At 42.8% G+C, this 19,665-nt stretch overlaps 1 protein-coding gene across 3 annotated transcripts in view; it reads right to left on the bottom strand.

Annotated features, from left to right (window-relative positions):
• The window catches only part of CSNK1G3 (casein kinase 1, gamma 3), an 81,227-nt gene that overhangs the window by 6,634 nt on the left and 54,928 nt on the right, over positions 1-19,665 (bottom strand). The window contains exons 9-12 of one of the 3 annotated variants that reach the window (XM_015416216.1): positions 19,286-19,381; positions 16,886-16,981; positions 8,659-8,765; positions 6,060-6,083 (exon numbers count right to left, since the gene is read on the bottom strand). In XM_015416216.1, coding sequence (XP_015271702.1) covers positions 6,060-6,083; positions 8,659-8,765; positions 16,886-16,981; positions 19,286-19,381 — 323 coding nt within the window. The remainder of the gene's footprint in view (positions 1-6,059; positions 6,084-8,658; positions 8,766-16,885; positions 16,982-19,285; positions 19,382-19,665) is intronic. The other 2 variants (XM_015416218.1, XM_015416217.1) reach the window with 2 other exon arrangements.

Here is a 19,665-nt window from a genome sequence, read left to right as displayed (position 1 = left end):
GACGGAAGGCCGATGCCTTCATCGGCCGGCCAAGATGGGGGGCGAGGCAGGCGACGGAAGGCCGATGCCTCCGTCGCCTGGCTGGAGTGGGCGCGGGGGGGGGGTCTGGAGCCGGGCGGTCGCTGGTGGGAGCCGCGGTTGCCCGGGCCAAGATTGGGGGGCGATTGGGGGTCCCACCTGGAGATTGGGGGTCCCACCTGGAGATTGGCAACCCTAGGGGAAAGTCAGCTGCACAGCAGGGGGTTGAAGAGAATGTCTGTCTTTACAACCCCCCCCCCAGCCTCTGCCTAGGGAAAGGGCAGCTGACATCATTCTCCTCTCCCCTATGCAACTGAAAATTCCAACTGCCTTGCGGGGGGGGGTGAGTTTGAGGTGTGGAATGGAGTGACGTCCAATCAGCTTCCATATGCAAATGACCTTGGAACGCTGGGCGGGACTGCACAAAGCAGCCAGTCAACCCAGCCAGTGTCCTCTGAGTGGCATTTCTTCCGGCCTAACACTAAGGAGGCCAAATTTAGAATGTTGCGAAATAGAATGTTCAGTACTCAATTATATATAGGGAGAGATATTACTCCTGTATCATGCATATATGCCATCTAAGGTTTTTGCAATTTCTACCAATTGTACCTCATAAAAATCATAATGGTAGAATCTGCCAGTTTTTTAAAAAGTTGCAGGTTACTGTAAATGAAAGTGGGGCAGGGGCTCTGCTCCACAAAAGAGCTTGCCAACCTGCCATCAGCAGGCAGGTTTTTCATCCTAGCCTCTGGAGCCAGCTTCTTGATATCCAATAACCTACCAGAAGGCGACACTGATGTCAGCAGCCAAGATCCCAGCAGTGAGGCAGCAACACCAACACTGACCTGCACACAAGTTCCTGACATACTGCTGGGGAAGCAGGTGGAAAGGAGTAGCCAGAAGGCAGGAGAATAAGGAATAGGGTAGCATGTAACTCTCTTCTCTCAGAGGTTCAGGCTGAAACCTTTGAGCTGGAAGAAGAAATCTCCAGCTGCTGCTTCCCACTTCCCTTCTGGGGTAGAAAGAGGACAAAAGCAGCTCCGGAGATGCATGAATAAACTTGGGTGATTAATTTTAAAAACTGCAAGCTACCTTTCCCTTAAGGTAATACAACAGTGGTCTCCAACACAACATATATGACACATAGAAATAAGAATCGGGGGAGGGGATCACATAATATTATATTGTGGTGGAATCAGACTTTACAGCTATGTAGTAGAACATAACTGGCTAACAAGTCTAGCAGTTTTTTGTGAACCCCAGGGGGAGGCCAAAGAGCCCCCTGTGTGACCATTTACTTTATTCTTGATTACAGGATCTTTTTGAGGTACCTGTGACTAACCATAGATAGCGGAGTGGTCTGCATATAGACAATCACACTAACCCGTTTAATTAAAGCTTAGTTTTGTGAAATGGAGTCTGAGCTGAGTCAATATGTACAATCACTAAGCCAGCTCCTTCATTTAAGTATTCAGGCTGAGTTCAGGGTTTGGTGGACTCCTCTCCTTCTCTGTATGCACAAAAGAGCAGCTGCTGCAGAGCCTTGTCTCACTTCAACCCTCACCTTGTGTATAAACCGAGTAGTACTATTGTCTAGTGTCTCTTCCTCAGCTTCCGCTGTTGCTGTGTCCAATCAAAGACATCATACCTGTGGCCCTGGCACAATAGTGAACAAAGCTCTCACCATCACCAGCAACTTTTTCAGTGATATGATTATATCTATCTATTGCCTAGAAGCTGTCAACTGCTGCTTTAGCCAGTTTGGGAATGAGCCTGCTTGTTGTTCCGGCAACTGAACTGCTGTTCTTTCCTCTCCTGACATGGGATGTGCCCCAGTTCTTGAGCTTGTCCAGGAGAGGCTGGTCTAAGGACAGCCAGCAAGTATGACTATGACTAGCAGGCAGCCAGGATTTAGTGGAAGCACTAATCTGAATTAGGGACATAAAACTTTTAAAATTTATTTAGATAGCTATACCTTGCATTTTCCTCAATGGGGACCCAAAGTGGCTTACAACATTTCTCACCCTAACAGAAAGAGAGGTAGATTAGGCTGGCCCAAGGTCAGCCAGCAAGTATCCATGGCAGACTCCAGAGTCAAACCTAGGTCTCCCAGGTCCTACTGACATAGTCGAACCCTTACATCATAGTACAGAAAGCAAGGAGATGGTTATGGTAAAAGATCAGGATGAAGGGGCAGAGAGTGCTCTGGATATATTATCAGCAGCGACTACTGCTGCTCCTCTTCCAGGCTTTGCATCAGTGGTTGGATCCAGACTTCCTCCAGTTTATGGATCCAACTGATGCTAGGCACCCATGGCTTTTCATAGGTGAAATTAAGCTGATGTGAAAAAATGCATACAAATTCAAATGCTCCTGTGTTTCTAGGTGGAATCCTTTCAAGAGCCATGAAATTAAAGACACGTCGTAAACTGTGGTAGCTGAACATGAGTTATGGCTGAAAAATCCTATCACCAGCTCTCAAGGCAACTAGGAAATACATTGGGATGCAGTTGGGATGGGAACAGGTGAACATGCTCACTGATGAGCTCAACCAAAACCTTGCTGCTCTTCTTTGTAGCTGGGATCAACTTCCTGACAATCCAATAAAACCTACTGCTCTACCCTTACAGACAGACAAATATTTCTGAAGAACAAGGTCTGAGCGAGATACAAGAGCGCCACTGGGAATGTTTACACTTAAACGTTCACAACCACTCCTCTTGAAATTCTGTTAAACAATTTCTTCTCTACAGAACGAAACACTCTCTTCTCAGTTCTTCTGCCATCCACCCTTCCCTTCCCAGATACTACTAGGCCTGACCTTGGTTGTCTTCCTCTCCTGTTTCTCCAAGCCTCTCTCTCAGGTACACACAGCACAGTGAGAAAGAGCACCAGGAAAGAGGTCAGGGAGGCTAAACTATATCAGAGGGATGAAGGTGGTGGCAACAGCAATCATGGGATGGAAAGACCAGGGGATGCTTAGGTACACTACCTCCCTTTGAGTTTCCAGTAAAAAGCTACATCTAATAAGTACTTGGCTCCACTGCAGCCAACCTCCTGTGGCTATGTCACAGTTTGAGCACACTAAGCAGCACTGTATGCCTGCAGTAAAGTCACCCACAGTTGGTGTGGGATTGCTGACAATCTCTGGGAGACAAGGCCAAAAGGAGCACCATTTGATCCTGGAACTGCACACTGGCCCTCTCAACTTACCACACACCTGCTTGGGAGATGGAGCAAAGGACCGGCCATGCTGAGCAAAATGTTCTGTCATACTGCCATATGACACACATGCTAGGGAATACCTCCTCCATTCCCACCGTGGCAGGATCAGTACACAGGCACTGGGCTGATCTTTATTAGTAACTAGGACTAAGGTCCATTGTGGAAAGAAACACAATGATCTCTAGAAGGAAACTCCAGGTGAGTGTCCCGACTGTGGCTGGTGGGGCGGCAGCCATTTTCTCCAGGAGAACTGATCTTGGAGATCTCCAGGTGCTACTGGCAATACTAAGGGGAGGGCCAGACCTGTAGATTTGAGGGGTAGAGCCTGGGAAGGGCAGGGTTTGGAGTATGTAGGGACCTCAGCTGGGTATAATTCCATAGAGTCCACTGCCCAAAGCAGCCATTGTAATAGCTGGGAAATTTTCTGTAGGGGAAATGATGTGCTGTGGCTGGGGAATACGGTGATTTCTGGGAGATCTCCAGGCCCCACAGGGAGATTGACAACTCTAATGACCGTTTAAGGGAAGATTGGGATATGTACTTTGGCAACTCCAGTGACCATTTAAGGGAAAATTGGGATATGTATTTGTCATGTTCTGGGCTGTGCCACCAGAGCCCTACTAGGCCCAGGGAGCCTGGCTAGCAGTAGGTGAGGCTGCGCCTACAACTCCCAGAAGCCCAAGAGGTTTTGGAGCCAAAATCGACCAATAGGAAAAAAGGAAGGTTTGGAATAAAAGATCTGGAGCAGCAGGAAAAGCTGTTCTTCTTCCCAGAGGGCACAGCCAGAAGGAAGGCTGCTGCAGGGAAGAGACCCTCATCCTGAGGGAAGGGTGAGTAGTCTAGTGTCACTTGGAATAGTGAGCTAGGGACAGTATATATTTAGACATGTTAGGGCATTTGATTTCTTTTCTTTTCACCCACTTACTGTTATTATTCTGCACCTTGTTGTTTGACCTCCTATACAATAAACTATTTTCATTGTTCACTCTGCCTGGTCCTCACGCCTGTTATTCGGCCAAAAGAGAGGTCTGAAGGTCTTGGGAGGGTGCTCTGGGCCTTCTCAAGGGAACCTAAATCCAGAGTGGTGGCAGTGTCAGGTGACACCCCACCTGAGCCGTGACTGTATTTTACCTCAGGACACATTCAATGACTCGCAACAACAAACTGTTTAGAATGTTAGAGGCAAAGGCCAATCAGGCCACATACGCAAATGACCTCTGTGTTCCGACTGGCTATGGGGGGAGAGGATCAGCAAACTGTTTAGAATATTGGAGGCTAGACTCAGGCAACGCAGCCAGTGGATAGGGACAGCTTCTGAGTGAAAGATCAGGGAACAAACTGAATTGGGAGTGTGTGGATTGCTCAGGAGAGTCCATGACCAAAACAGAATTATATATAAGGAGAGATTATATGAGCAGGTAAAGTTACAGACTTCATGCAGTAGGCAGATGGCATGGGCAAGGATACAATGTAGTTTATGAAATATTCATACAAATAGTGTAAACAAGCTTAAAATCAAATATATAATACTGATCATAGATAATGGTATCAGTTAGAAAATCTGCCTAACTATATAAAGTAGTACTTGATTACCTACTATATATATATAAAAAAAATTTATATAAAAATAAAAATTTCACAGCTAAAATACACATAATCTAGAAAAAATGCAAGTGGCACTACATTAACTATTACACTGAATTCATAGACTTTTCTCCACATAATATTTCTGATAAATGCAAGGGCAACTGTGTCACTAAAGAGTCACTACAGAAAGACAGACATGTAGAAGAGGCTGTCTGTGGCGGAGATTGCTTAAAGCACTATTTACAGGAACATTAGGGAATAGTCTCCCCAAGCCTCATTAGAGCATTGTGGTTCATCTTCAAACATTACTTTCACTAAGAAGAATAACGTAGTTTTCCACGTAAGATTACTTAGTTAAACATGATGGTGGTGAAGCTGAAGACTGTTGTTTACTGCACAGCTTACTAGTGTAACTTTCCATAGGTTTTGTCAATATAATATATACCAATTTGTTTATTACCACAGCCTACATTTAAACAAACTACATGCTTATATTTTGAATTAATATAATAAACCTTCTGAACAGAAAAACTATGTATAGCTAGATTTTGTGCAACTAAGTCAGGGAAACTGTTCTTCCATATCTCTAAAAATATGCCATATAGTTAGGGTTTAAAGTGACCAATAATAAATCACTAAGATGAAAATTAGCCTCATGTAGAGACAAATATATCCACAGAACTTAAGTACATTTAAAATCTGAGGAAACAATTGCTACAGATTAAGCTGTATACTGCGTACACAGTGTGAGAGTGTGTAAATATGAAAGTATAGTATGTATATAAAATAGATACATGAAAAGTTTTCCAATAATCACACATGACTAATAATTTAGTAAGTATATGAGCAAATGGTTGCTATCCTTTAGTTGCATTTCAAATGCTTTAATTATGTTAGGATATTATTGTGAAAGTTAAAATGTCTGACAATACTGTTTTTCTGTGAAATGGCACACCAATGGATAGAGCTGAAACACAAGTATTAAAGCATCAATTTAGAAGGATTAGATAAAATACACCAGACGGTATCACTTCAAAAGGAAGCAAAAATTGAAGCAGGAAAAAGTGCTCCTCAGTAAATTAGCATTTTTTTTCCATGTCAAAACGACAAGTAATACAAGAAATTAAAATTCTTTTGCACTGGTTTTCCAATTGAGTTTGCTTTTGAGAGTTCTTTGGTTTTTAAAATGCTCTGGAGCCATTTCTGCCTGCCTGTACTTTAGAACTCACCACATGTTCAACACTTTCTGGCAGCTAATACAAAGAAAATATAAGGAAGAGAGAATCAGAATGCTATACATTGCAGACAAGTGACATTTTGTGCATATATACACGTAATAAAACACTGATGAATTTATCAAAACATCAATACTGCAATTTACTGTCATTTAATATCAGTTATGTGAACAAATAGAAGCAGATACTTTTCCTCTTCCACATTAATCCATTTAGAACTATTACCTTGTAGGGGCCTTTTCAGACAATCCTATAGGACAACAGAACAAAGTTTGAGTCCAGTGGCACCTTTAAGAGCAACAAAGTTTAAGCTTCTGTGTGTATGCACACTTCTTCAGATACACTGAAGTTTTTTTGTTGGTCTTCAAGGTACCACTAGACTTGAACTTTGTTCTGCTGCTTCAGACCAACTTGGCTACCCATCTGAATCTATCTTATGGGAGAACAAACCTGCTTGTTCATTCTACTTCCAAGTCTTTCCCCAGGAATTTTAACATTAGACATGTTTCTTTCTACCACACTCACAACTACTCTGAGCCTCCAAGCAGAGAGATCCCAAGAGAGACAACAGCACCTGGTATTTCCCCTCACCACACACACACACACACACACACACTGTGCACTGCAAGTTACTTTAGATCTGAAGATGCCAGAGGAAAAGGATCGAATGCAAATATGGAGATATTCACAGACCTTCCATTACCTGTTAAGTCCTCCTGCACTGCTTCCACATGAGCAGAGGTGGAAGAGGGGAAGAAATCCTTCCACATGCAGTTGTGTCCTTGCGCAGGAAATAATTCTTTTTGTTTTGTTTTTTGTTTGTAAAGCATTCGGAAGCTTTATTTAGGGAACTGCTTCTGTTCTAAGAGTTCCCAAAACACTCAAATCAAAATGTGGTTTTGATGTGGAAAAATTATTTCCCTGCTTGCAGAGAAAGGGCTACAATTTGGAATGAGTACACCTATCCCATACCATTCTGAGAATCCAGAGATAAAATGGACAAAAAATAATGAATAGGAATATAAGAAGAGCCCTGCAGGATCATAGAATCATAGAGTTGGAAGGAAACTCTAGGGTCATCTAGTCCAACCCTCTGCGCAATGCAGGAAATTCACAAATACCTCCCCCCTCCACACCCCCAGTGACCAGTAGTCCATCTAGTCCAGCATCCTGTTTCACACAGTGGCCAATCAGTTACTTTGCAACCACAGAAAACAGAAGCTGAGGCCTTCCCCTAATGTTGCCTCCTGGCCCTGGTATTCAGAGGTTTACTGCCTCTGAATAGGGAGGCTTAATGCGTTTCTATAATTTCCATTTAGCTTCTTCAAGCATGTACATTAAAAAAAAGAAAAAGTGTTCTACAACTACGGCCTAAATGAAACTATCTTCCAGTAGCCATTACATCTGAACACTTTATTGCAGCCCAAATGTTATATGAACTTTGCACAGATACAGTCCCGCAACTTGGATTTTTGTATTGTCTGGAATAGGGGTGTGCAATTTTTTTTAATCGGTATTTTTTTGGTTTGGGTCTATTGAACCCAGGGGAAAAAAAATTGTATTTCTGAAAAATCCCGGATCCGAATACTGGTATGGCATTCAGATATGGGATTTTTTTCACAAATCCCATTTTTTTTAATGATCCAATAGACCTGAGAAGAAAAATAATTTTTTTTTTTAAAAAAAAAAGCCATTTTGATCCCAGTACTGGCTTGGCTTCTCCTGCAGCACAGTTTAAACTGCACTGCAGGAGAAGCTGGCCCCAGGATCTGCATGCAGCAGGGAGGTCTCTCCCCACAGTATGCAGATCCTGGCTGGAATGGCTTCTCCTGCAGTGTGGTTTAAACTGTGCTTGAGTGGAAGCTGGCCCCAGGATCTGCATGCCGTGTGGAGGTCTTTCCCCGCTCCTCACAGATCCTGGCTGAGATGGCTTCTTCTGCAGCATGGTTTAAACCACACACTGCAGAAGACGTTGACCCCAGGTTCTGCTGTGCTGCAGCTAGCAAATTGCTCCCTGCACAGCAGTTTCTGTAGATGGCATCTCTTGCAGCCCGGTGAACGAGAAGTCAGCCCCAAGCTGAGCCGGCGGGAATAGTCTGCTCCCCTGGCACAGCTAAATCTTGGGCTATCTTCTGCAGTTCCTTCAAACTTTAAAGGGACTGCAGTAGAAAACTGACAAACAGCAGATTGCTCCTGCCTCTCCACTGTTTTCAGATCAACCGGTAATTCCCAAATACATCTGAGATTTTCTCAGGATTTTTTTCCTGGTTTTCCCTTGAAACCCGGATATATTTGGGAAGTCAAAATGTATCAGAAAAATACTGATGTTATTTTGGGGGTATATTTTTGGCTCAGTTAGATCCAAATGCACACCCCTAGTCTGGAATGTCTAATAATATCTATTTGGAATTTTGATGGCAAGTGTATGAAGTCCATATTATTTATACATTCAAAACAAAGTTGTTTATGATGTAAGCCAGTCCTAGAAAGCTGCAAATAACTGAAAGATCAAGAATCACGACTGCAAATACAGCAGAACAGAAAAACTCAATGCTATTAATATAGGGATTATTTTGTTTGAGATAATACGTACTTAGTTTCATCCATTACTTCTACTTCTGTAGGAGCTGTGATAGGTGCATTTGAACGGCCTGCAGTAGGATCATCCGTGTTTAGTTCTCCATTTGTTGAGCTTACAACCTGAAATTACAAGCATTTCCAAGAATTATGCAATAGTACACACCCACGTTTACAGCACATAGTTGCATAACACAACAGGTGTGATTAATATATTAATAACAGCATCAGTTCAGGAGGTTATAGCCATTTTTCTGTTGAAGCCTCATGCATTTCTATTACTAATTATTCTGTTTCTATTATCCAACTGTGTGTAGAAAAAGCCATCAGCAAAAGTGACTGAAGAAAAATCAGTGCAAAGTTGTCTTCTAGAGAATTTAACTACAGTCAACACAAACTACAAGAGATGCAATTATAAAGAAAGCCATCTTGCCACTGGAAGAAACAGCTGTCTGTGTACATACATCGTAGTACATGGTATAATAATAAATAATGGAGAATTACTACAAAGTATGACTGTGTGACTTGAAACACAAATAAAGTGAACCACACGTAAGTATTGACTGAAAGTACAGTGCAGGCATGTATTATGTAGATTCAACTGAATATTTGATGAAGAAACCTGCCCAGTAAAAATATAATTTAAAAAGTTAGCATAGTGCCAAGCACTTTGCTGCTGTAAAACTTTGGCAGCAAAAACATATAATACAGCTCTCCAGAAAGAGTTCAGTTCTTCTTCACATATCACCTCCTGTCTGTTCACTACATGGTTCGCTGAAGTACCAAAGGTCTAGAAAGTACTTGCAGAAAGGAATTTTAAATGTTTGGTCCTTTTCAAACAGCTTCATATCACAAGCAACTTGTTACTGATACCAAATTACATATCATTAACATAAAACAAGATTACAAGTAAATCTTGTAATATAATACAATTGATTTTAAAGATGGAATTGCCTAACATGCTAACAGCTCAATTTCCTGATAGAAAAGTGTCCTTGGATGCAGGAGTTTTATTTTAATTCTGAATCACCTCTACAGACCCTGTTTTAAAAAATAAGCCTTCACCTGGGCTCAGGTCAGACAATGTGAAACTATGGTTTATTTTAACCAGTTAGTTTGAAAGTCCAATATCCAGTTTGTAGGTGATCTTTCAAGCCCTGAAGTGCCTTCACTCTTTCTCTGCAGAGACCTGGTTGTTCCCTGGAAAAATTGCAGAGTGAACAAGCCAAGATGACTACATTCATAAATCAGATGAAATCACTGTTGACTAACTGTGGTTAATAAACTAACTTCAAACCATGGTTTCACATTTTAATCTGACAGTCCTAAGTAGGGATAGTTAGTGGAATAGTCTGCATTCAGTCACACTAACCACAGTTAGGCTGCAGTCACACGGAAGATAGGCAGATTTTCCGGGCGCGATCAAACTGCAATATCTGGGAAGCGTAGAGCTCCCGTGGCTAATCCGAGGCTTCCCACCGAAGATGCACCGTAAAAAACTAGTACCTCCGAGGTACTAGTTTCCGGAAACCACGGTGCAGGGGCGGGCGTCTGATCACGTTTCTGGTGGTAGCTCGTGGCATCTGGCGCCCGCCCATATCCCGTCGAGAAAAGGGTTTTTTTCCCAAGTCTCCACGGGATGCGCACAAGTACCCAACGGCGCATGCGCACACTTCGGTTAAAAAACCCACAACCCCCGCCGCGCTGCTTCTTTGCAGGATTGACGTATGATCGGCACCTCCCCCCAAACCACGGGATGTCGGCAGGACGTTTGATCCAGCGGCCGCGCGGTAGTTCGCTCGGGGGCAAACAGCCACGCCTCGCCCCCGCGATATCCGGCCCATGTGACAGGGGCCTCTGTTTAATTAAACCATGATTTCAAGGAACTTCTGAACTGAATTTCTCTAGAACTTGGGAATTTCAGTGCATATTCATCTGATGTACAGCACCACATTTTCTCTACATACACTAAGGGTATCAAAGAAAAGATTTTGAATATGATTTTACCTATGTAGTTCCCACATCAATGAATCTGACAAACCACTTTAGTAAATCTGAGTTACCCTAAAAGCACAGCTAACTAAGTGGCTGGAGATAAAGAACAGCTCTACTATGGTATAACGTCTACTATACAGTTGTTTAGGAAAAACAGTTGGGAAGCCTGAAATCAGCTTCCTACAGTAGGCAGTAAGACTTCTTGCTAGGGTTAAAAAAATCCACAAAATAGAATTTAAAAAGATCTTTCATAATTATTTCAAGTTACTGTAATGTAAGCACTGTGAAAGAGATAATTCATCAGTGCTATTCAGCTGACATTTTCAGGAACTAAGACACACTTTTGTAGAACAGGGATGTAGGAGGCTAACTAATGAAACACCAACAATGAACGGTATGTTGCTTTCAGAAACTACAGAGAAAAATGTACAGTCAAAGAGCTTTTTAAAATGCTTCATACTGGCAAGACAAACATTCTTTGATAATTCTGTCTACAACTTGAATATTTTTTTAAACTGAAGCTGAAAATATATAACACTAAGGACAACGGCTCCAAAGCACCATGGCCAAATGTTTGAAATACTGAAAACTAAATAAATAAACCTTACTATTAATAACAGGATGCCATGTTTAGTTCTCCCCCTTGTATCTACTAAAATTCAAAAGATGAGAAGAGAAAACTAGTTTGATTCTAGGTTTCCATTTTAAGATGCTGCTTTCAGTGGCTTTATAACTGCTAAACCTAATTTAGGCTAATATCCTCTATGCAGGAGCAGTATTTTTCAAGAAGGAGTACATACTGAGCAACCATTTCTAAGAATGAACCCAAAGAACATTTAGTATGCACGTAAGGCTCCTTTCCCCTTATTACTGAGAATTTCTAAAACCTAACAAGAGCAATAATGTTTAAACAAACAAAAGAAGATAACAGAATACAACTCTTCATAACTGTGATGCTAAAATCTGTTTAGATAAGGTTCAATATACAATGTTCAGTGTCTGTGTTTGAATGTGCCACAGCAGGATAACAGAGGATCTGGTAGTAGCAATTAGATTTCAATATTTTTTTTTGGTGATGGGATATGGTCCCTCTACCCCATCCCTTTTCTCGCTTAGTAGCTATCAATGCTATGACTCATTTGTTCTACACAAGATTATCTGAGCGGAAGTTACCTAGAGCCTCCTGCATATGTTGTGAGATCAAAATAAAGCAGTACAGGATTAAATGGGGCCATTCAAATTATTAAAATTGAGTGAAGCAGAAATACTTGTGCTGTACTTTAACTGAAGATGGCACTCCATGCATCTTTGTGATCATGTAAGGTAAAGCAGCAGCACAAATCAGGCTGCAAGTCTATTGGCAATTCTTAAAGTAATCCTGTAGACTAAGTGCAGCAGCAGACAAAGTAGACAGAATTTTCCAGTACATGTACAGATTTAATTAACATACTGGCTAAATAAACTGCTTTTCTTATTTTACCCAAACTATGTATAAGATCAGCCACAAATAAAATGCTTTCATTTAAATACTAATGTTGACTTAAGGCCATTAATAATCCTTAACAACTGTGAAAGTGCGTACGGGGGGAGGGCTCCTCCCAGATGTTGCATAAATACTTGAAAAATAATACAAGCTCAGACCTAAGAATGTTTAGCCTGTTTGAAAATGCTTTAGGTGTATCAACACACAGCTACAGTAGTGTCACCACAGGCACCTATCCTGCTAGGACTTGGGTAACTGAATATGGTCATGTATACAAGTATAATCATGGCTGCATAAACAGTTGAGCTTTTGGGGCATATAATTCCAAGAACCAGAAAATTATCTTGATGATTTAACTGAACATGTGAATAGTTTGTGCCAATCCATAGTTTGCAAATCCAAAGAAGGTTTAAGATTACGGGCTTATTTCTTGGCATGACTGCAGATAGGGTTGCCAAGTCGTTCTGACTCACCGGCGGGGGAGCGTTGGCTCGGTCCGGGAGCTGCTGCAGGACGTGCGCGTGCAGCGCCAGAACGTCACAGGAAGTGACGCATGACGTAGAGCACGTTGGGGGCATGGCCCAGATCGTCGGGGGGGAAACCATATGGTCCCCCCCGATGATCTGGGCCACGCCCCCAATGTGCCCTATGTCATGCGTCACCTCTGGTGACGCAGCTTCGGGGGGCGGAGTTCCCCCCGGGGCCCGATTCCGCCACAGCGGAAATTGGGCTTCCAAAGCGGGGGTTTCCCTGCCCCCACTTGGCAGCCCTAACTGCAGAAGAGCCTACAGTAAATTTCCAAGAGTTGCAGCCAAAAACGTCAGGCAGCTTATTGAGTACATGGCTGAAAGACATCATCGGGTAATCTCCCAGGACATCTTCTTCAGAAATTCTAGAAGAAACCCAGTTTGGAAACATATTTAAGATTTTGAAAAATACAGAAGTGTGACTAGAATCAATGTGATGGACAAAGTAAAGGAAACTCTGAATACACATAACATTCTGAATATGTGTTCACAGGTAAGATATAGGAACCAAGGCAGAGATGAAGCATCTACAGTATATTTTGAAACAAATAGCAGGTATTTGATTTTTCTTCATTATTAAGGGGTTAGAACGGTACCCTTTACACACTATTACTGAAGAAGTCAAACAAATCTCATTCAAAGTATAACAATCAGGCTACATTCTACACCACATACTATAAATTCCTCAGATCAGAGACTTTTTGACTAGTTCAGGTCTTATACCTAAATCTTACTAAGGTCTGGAGGTATGGGCTGGGTTGTCACCAATACACGGATGACACCCAGCTCTATCTACCGATGGATGGCCACCCAGACTCTGCCCCAAAAAATCTGGACAGGGCATTACAAGCCGTAGCTGGTTGGTTACAATGGAGCAGACTGAAATTGAATCCATCAAAGACGGAGATCCTGTACCTGGGTCGCAGGGGACTAGGATCGGGAATTGGGCTTCCAACTTTTGACGGGACCTTATTGGTGCCGGTGCCGAAGGTGAAGAGCCTGGGGGTATTCCTGGATGCCTCACTAACTATGGAGGCCCAGGTTGCCGCCACTGCCAAGTCTGCCTTCTTCCATCTGAGACAGATCAGGCAGTTGGCCCCATATTTCACTCCCCGGGATCTGGCTACAGTGACCCAAGCAATGGTCACTTCCAGATTAGATTATTGTAATTCTCTCTATGCGGGGCTGCCCTTGATTCTGCTCCGGAAACTGCAGCTGGTGCAGAAAGCAACAGCATGGGTACTGATGTCACTGCCTGTGTGGGCCCACATCCTCCCTATGCTGCGCGAACTGCACTGAGTACCAGATCTATTTCAAGGTGTTGGTGCTTAGCTTTAAAGTCCTATACGGCCAGGGGCCTGCATTATCTGTGAGACCGCCTCTCCCTTTATGAGCCCCGAAGGGCTTTACGATCTGCCAATCAACATCTTCTCATGGTCCCCAGCCCCAGGGACGTCCGCCTCACCTCGACTAAATCCCGCAGGGCCCTGATCTTGTATGGGAGCTCATTCCACCCCTACCAGGTGGAATGAGCTCGCATACAAGATCAGGGCCCTGCGGGACCTTTTACAGTTCCACAGGGCCTGCAAGATGGAGCTCTTCCGCCAGGCTTTTAATTAGGGCGATGGACGTCCCTCTCTTTTTACTGGGCCTCTACTCAATGGGTCAGAACTGCATATTAGAGTTGGCATCTGTGAGGTTTTAATGTCAATGCCAACGGCACTGGATGAAGGCCATGGTGGTATTTTATTAGTGTTTTAATTACTGTATTTTATTAAATTTGCTGTAACCCGTCCTGAACCTGCTATGCAGGGGAGGGCGGGATAAAAGTCGAATTAAATAAACTAATCAAACATATATCACCAATAACAATGATACTCTATAAGCACATTAAATCTCTAATGAGAGCTGAACGTTGAATACAAATCACTTGCAATAAGATATCATAGCATTTAATTAGAGCTTTCAGATGATACTACAGCTTTATTCAAGAACAGTAAACTTGCTCTTTTTCCATTAAGGGTAGACAATGGATCTGTTAGATGCTAGTGACAGAGCCAGAGAAAATAAAGCAAGTTTAAATTCCAGAATCCCAACCTGCTTTTTATACTCATGCACTCCAATCCAGTGAGAATTCTCTAACCAGAAAACAGGTCTGTGTGACTACCGATCTCCCTGTAAAGACCAAAGAATGACTGGGAGAGGGGGAATCTTGCTGCAAAACTTGTGACTATATGCATGATGATAGTTTCAGAGGGTAGCCATGTTGGTTCGCAGTACTACAGTTAGATCTGAGTCAAGTAGCACCCCAGAGCAGGCCCGTAGCTAACAACGTTTTTCTCAGGGGGGCCATATTTTTCTCGGGGGGCCCACCACCAATGTTCCCTCTAAGCTGTGGAGTTGCTGCCTCGTGCTCATCCCAGCAGCAGGGCTGGCCAAGAGAGGGCTCCGTTCCGCCGCCACCTCCTTGCCTGCCCGCCTGCAGCAGGCAGCTTTTTTTGCTAAGGAGGAGGCCTAGAGGCCCCTCAGCCCATTCCCTGCCTGGATCGAGAGCCTTTTTTTTTCCAGGGGTGGCCAGAGGGAAGCTCAAATCTGGCCGGGGAGAAAGACGGCAGGAGCCGGCCAGGGGGGCCTTTGGTTCGGCTCTCCCTCCTCCCAGGCCTTCCAGCCAGCCAGCCAGCGCGCGGACTACCAACTCTTTTCTCGCCTGTTGGGAAGGGGAAAGGGGGGGGAGAGGAAATCTCGCCCCTGAGAAGTCTGTCGGCCTTCAAACCCCCCTGCCAGACCGGTTATCGCCTAATTTTAATGGTGCAAAACCACATTCAGCTGCCCCAACTGAGACTTTTAGGACACCTTTGGAAACGAAACAATTATTAGACCCTCCCTTAATGCCAGCCAGCAGCTCACAAAGTAGGATTTTTGCTCGCCAGACGCCACAGCGCCTTCAAGGGAGCCATTAATCCGCCCCCCCTCCTCCACGGCGATGGCCAAGCTGGGCTGGCTAGTGGCTGACTGGGGCTGCTGCTGGCGTCGTCGGCCCCCCCCCCCCGCGCGCACAGACCCTCCCTTAATGCCACCAACTCACAAAGTAGGATTTTTGCTCGCCAGACACCACAGCACCTTCAAGGGAGCCTGGCCGGGCTGGGCTGGCTAGTGGCTGGCTGGGGCTGCTGCCGGTGTCATTGGCACACACACACCCCGCGCGCAGACCCTCCCTTAACGCCAGCAACTCACAAAGTAGGATTTTTGCTCGCCACAGCGCCTTCAAGGGAGCCTGGCCGGGCTGGGCTGGCTAGTGGCTGGCTGGGGCTGCTGCCGGTGTTGTTGGCACCCCCCCCACGCGCGCGCAGACCCTCCCTTAATGCCAGCAACTCACAAAGTAGGATTTTTGCTCGCCACAGCGCCTTCAAGGGAGCCTGGCCGGGCTGGGCTGGCTAGTGGCTGGCTGGGGCTGCTGCCGGCGTCGTTGGCGCCCCCCATGCAGGCGCAGCTAGCGGACCAATGGGTGCGCTGTGCAAGTAACTTGGGGCAGTCAGAGCAGCACGCGAGTTCAGCGACTAGCAGGCAGGCAGCGGCTTTTGGCTTTGGGGGTAGTAAGCAGCCGCGTGTTGCTACAGCGGATGCCGTTTGGTTGCTTGGGAGGAGGGGGGAGCACAGGATCGGGGGAGGGGGCCCGCAAAACCCACGGAGGGCCGGGCCCCGTGGGCCCCAAGCAGGCTATGGGCCTGCCTCAGAGACTGACAAGATTTTCAGGGTATTATAAGCTTTCAAAAGGCAAGAACTTTTCTAACTGTTTAACAAGGGCCAGCACTATTAGATCTGAAAGTGCTGATCACCTGAATGGGGTGGAGGGACAGTTCTAAGCATCTTTCTACTGTTTTTCCTGTGTCCTGAGTCTGACTACATTTTTGTCTCAGAAACAGAAATACCAGTAACGTAAGCCTTTAAAAATAGATGTTTCAATAAGTGTGCTCAAGGAGCACATTTTGCAGGTATTACACAGGAACAGACTTGAAGACACATACAATAAGCTTTCTTTAAAAAAAAAAAAAGATGGCTATCTTCCACAAGCATTTGTAGAAACAGAATAGTCAGCTTTTGCATGATTTTTCATTATGGCTATTACAATAAAGGGAATGTGATAACAGTCACGAGTTTTCAGTAGAAAACTAGACACATGCCACATGTTGCCAAGGAGATCAAGATGTGGAAGTAGTCATGCAAAGAACAGAAAATACCTGTACCGAGCCACCATGTCTGTCAGCTGCTAGGTGAGCTCTCAAGTGATGGGGGTTGGCCTGATGGGGGTCCCAAGCTGCCCTGTGGTCTGTCGACTGTGAGTTATAATACATTAAGCATGCATGGAAGAGGAGGAATAAGAACCCAGAACATATTAAACACATCATGCTGCTAATTAACTGTATTCTACATAATAATCACAGGAGCACATGTACACACTTACACACACAAAGCAGTACATATGCATCAGAATGCAGAAAGACACATGTTTAAAGTTTTTAACTATAACAGTAATTGAAATTACTAAACAAAAACTTCAAACATCAAATCCCATGCAAAACAGGAATATCTGAGGTTGCCCTCTGGATGGAATAAGTTTTCCTTTCAATGAACAACAGCTTAGTATCACTGGACACAAAGAAACAGATTAAAGCTTGTTTGAATTATTCCCTTGAAAATTTAGAGATCACTAAATCAGTATAAACGGTCACTGTTGCTATTTTTATAAAAACAAAAGTCTAAAAATTATTTGAAAGTAGTAATGAACTTTAACTTATTGTTCATACTTTTAATAAGTGAAAATGATAATGCAGCCTTTTCAAATATAAAATTTAGAGAAAATGAAATGCTGCAAAGTAGAGTTTAAGTGCACAAGAACATTTTCACAGGCGTGAAGACTATCCTAGATCTCCTTTCACTGAACCCTACTGCATAGTTGAAAAATTAACAAGTCAAATTAGAAGAATCAAACCCAAACCCAAAACTGTAGACTTTTTTTGAAATGTGGCATGATTTTATTTCATACTCAGAACAACATTCAAAGTATGTTTAAGCCCTTCCTCAGATTATGGGATAAAACTAAGTAAGCCTCTCTCTATACTTTAATCATATTGTAAATTATACATTAATTATACCTGTTTACAGGAAAAGAAAAAAGAATGGAAAATAATTCCTTCTCTTTGTATTTATGCCAAATGTTGAGTTCTCTACCAATGCCTTAATTTGCTTGCTTTTTACTTTTTACTTTTTTTACATTCTATTTTTGTTGTTGCTGTTGTTATGTGCACACTGTAGGGTTTTTTTCTATATGGTGAGTGGGGTATGTACTTGATGTTTATATCTGTTTCTTTTTTCTATATTTAAATAAAAATTTAAGTTCTCACTGAACCCTATTGCAGGCTGCGCAAACCCAACTATTTCATAAATATAAGTTATACATAATTTTAGCACTGGCTATTTAATAGTGTCTCAGTTGGACCATGTGCCTCCCACCATTTCAGTCTGAGAAGTTCCAGCCATCCTCAGAATAGGTCTGCATTACTACCAATAAGCCTCTTGCAAACAGCCAAGCTGCTCCCACTACCTTGATCATGAAAAGCACTAGTCAGTGAGGGCAAGTTAGACTCCCATTATATACTATGCGGGCTTTTCCATCTCATTGTAAAGCCAGCCAATATATTCTATAGCTAATAGACCTCATATCTCTATAAAAGCAGGATATACTCAAATTAAAGGACATTCCAAAGGCAAACTATATTCAATGCATATTCAAATTACTGTAAGAACCTTTAAAAAATTGTGCCATAACAGCTCAACACTTAGGTTCTTCGATATCATAACAACACACAGCTCTCACAAGGGAAATCTTTTTCACTAAAACAAATCCCATAATTATTATAGCTAAGCTGAAACTATTTCCATATGCACTTATTTTTATTTCCATGAAGTTCTTACTAAGAAACAACAGCTATGGAAAATTAACATCTGAAATTTACTCTTAGGTCTCAAAGTAATATTCTCAAAAGATGAAGGTAGGGAGAAGTGTATCAGAAACGTTTGTTTATAAATTTGTTTATATACTGTTTTTCTACAAAGGTGGTCTCAAAGTGGGATTCCTCCTACCTGCTTTCATTATGGTTTGCCACTGCATCAGCACTAACAATGGCCACGGAAGACTAGCCAGCACTCCCTCTAAATAAAGTTGACATTCTGCTTTAGAAGGAACCCAGATAAGTCCTAACTTAAACAATAAAATAACTATGGTTAGCATTAGTGCTAATGTAATGCTTACTCTTGATTTAAGGAGGTGGGGAAAATTCACTCTGAAGAGCTGATCACTGAATTCTAGCTAGGACCCTTTAATTATTTCTGCACTGATCCAAGGTTTAAAACAAATATGTTTTTTCCTGAAGTATGAATAATACAGAATGAAACATTTAAATTTTCCTTTTCTAAAATAAGAAATCTAAATGTTTTGTGCAAAGCTTATTCTCAAAAAAATTCATGAACTAATCAATGCCCATTCCAACATTAAAGCTATTAAACAGCTGCTTTTGTGAAACTCACAGCACAAACACAGCGAAACTATTATTGTGGCATGTTATTGTGGGACAACATACCTGATTTTTGGACTGTTGCATCTTATCTCTGTGTGGATGTGCTTCTCTGTTGGAAGACACCGCAGGATCTGAATGGATTGAACCCACTGGAGTAGGCTACGAACAAGACGGTATGCAAATAACTAATAAAATAAAAGTGTAGGTTTTCAAAGAGTTGCTAATACCTTACTGTTGAAAGAATTGAAAACCTTACTGCAAGGGTATTTTAGCTGCTACAGAATTAACTTAAGCTAGATGCTCACCCTGCATTCTATGGAGAGAAAGAGCGACTATCATTCAAAGCAGGCTTGTCATTTTAAAAAACAAAACAAAAACAGCATCCTTAAATTGCTAGCATAGGTATATATATTGGCAAGGAAGCTAGTAACTCGTGATCCTAT

Source organism: Gekko japonicus, unplaced genomic scaffold, assembly GCF_001447785.1.
Source record: "Gekko japonicus isolate JY-2015 unplaced genomic scaffold, Gekko_japonicus_V1.1 scaffold549, whole genome shotgun sequence".
NCBI lineage: Eukaryota > Metazoa > Chordata > Lepidosauria > Squamata > Gekkonidae > Gekko > Gekko japonicus.
The sequence above is the reverse complement of the archived record's forward strand: the minus strand, read 5'-3'. Positions and strand labels throughout refer to the sequence as shown.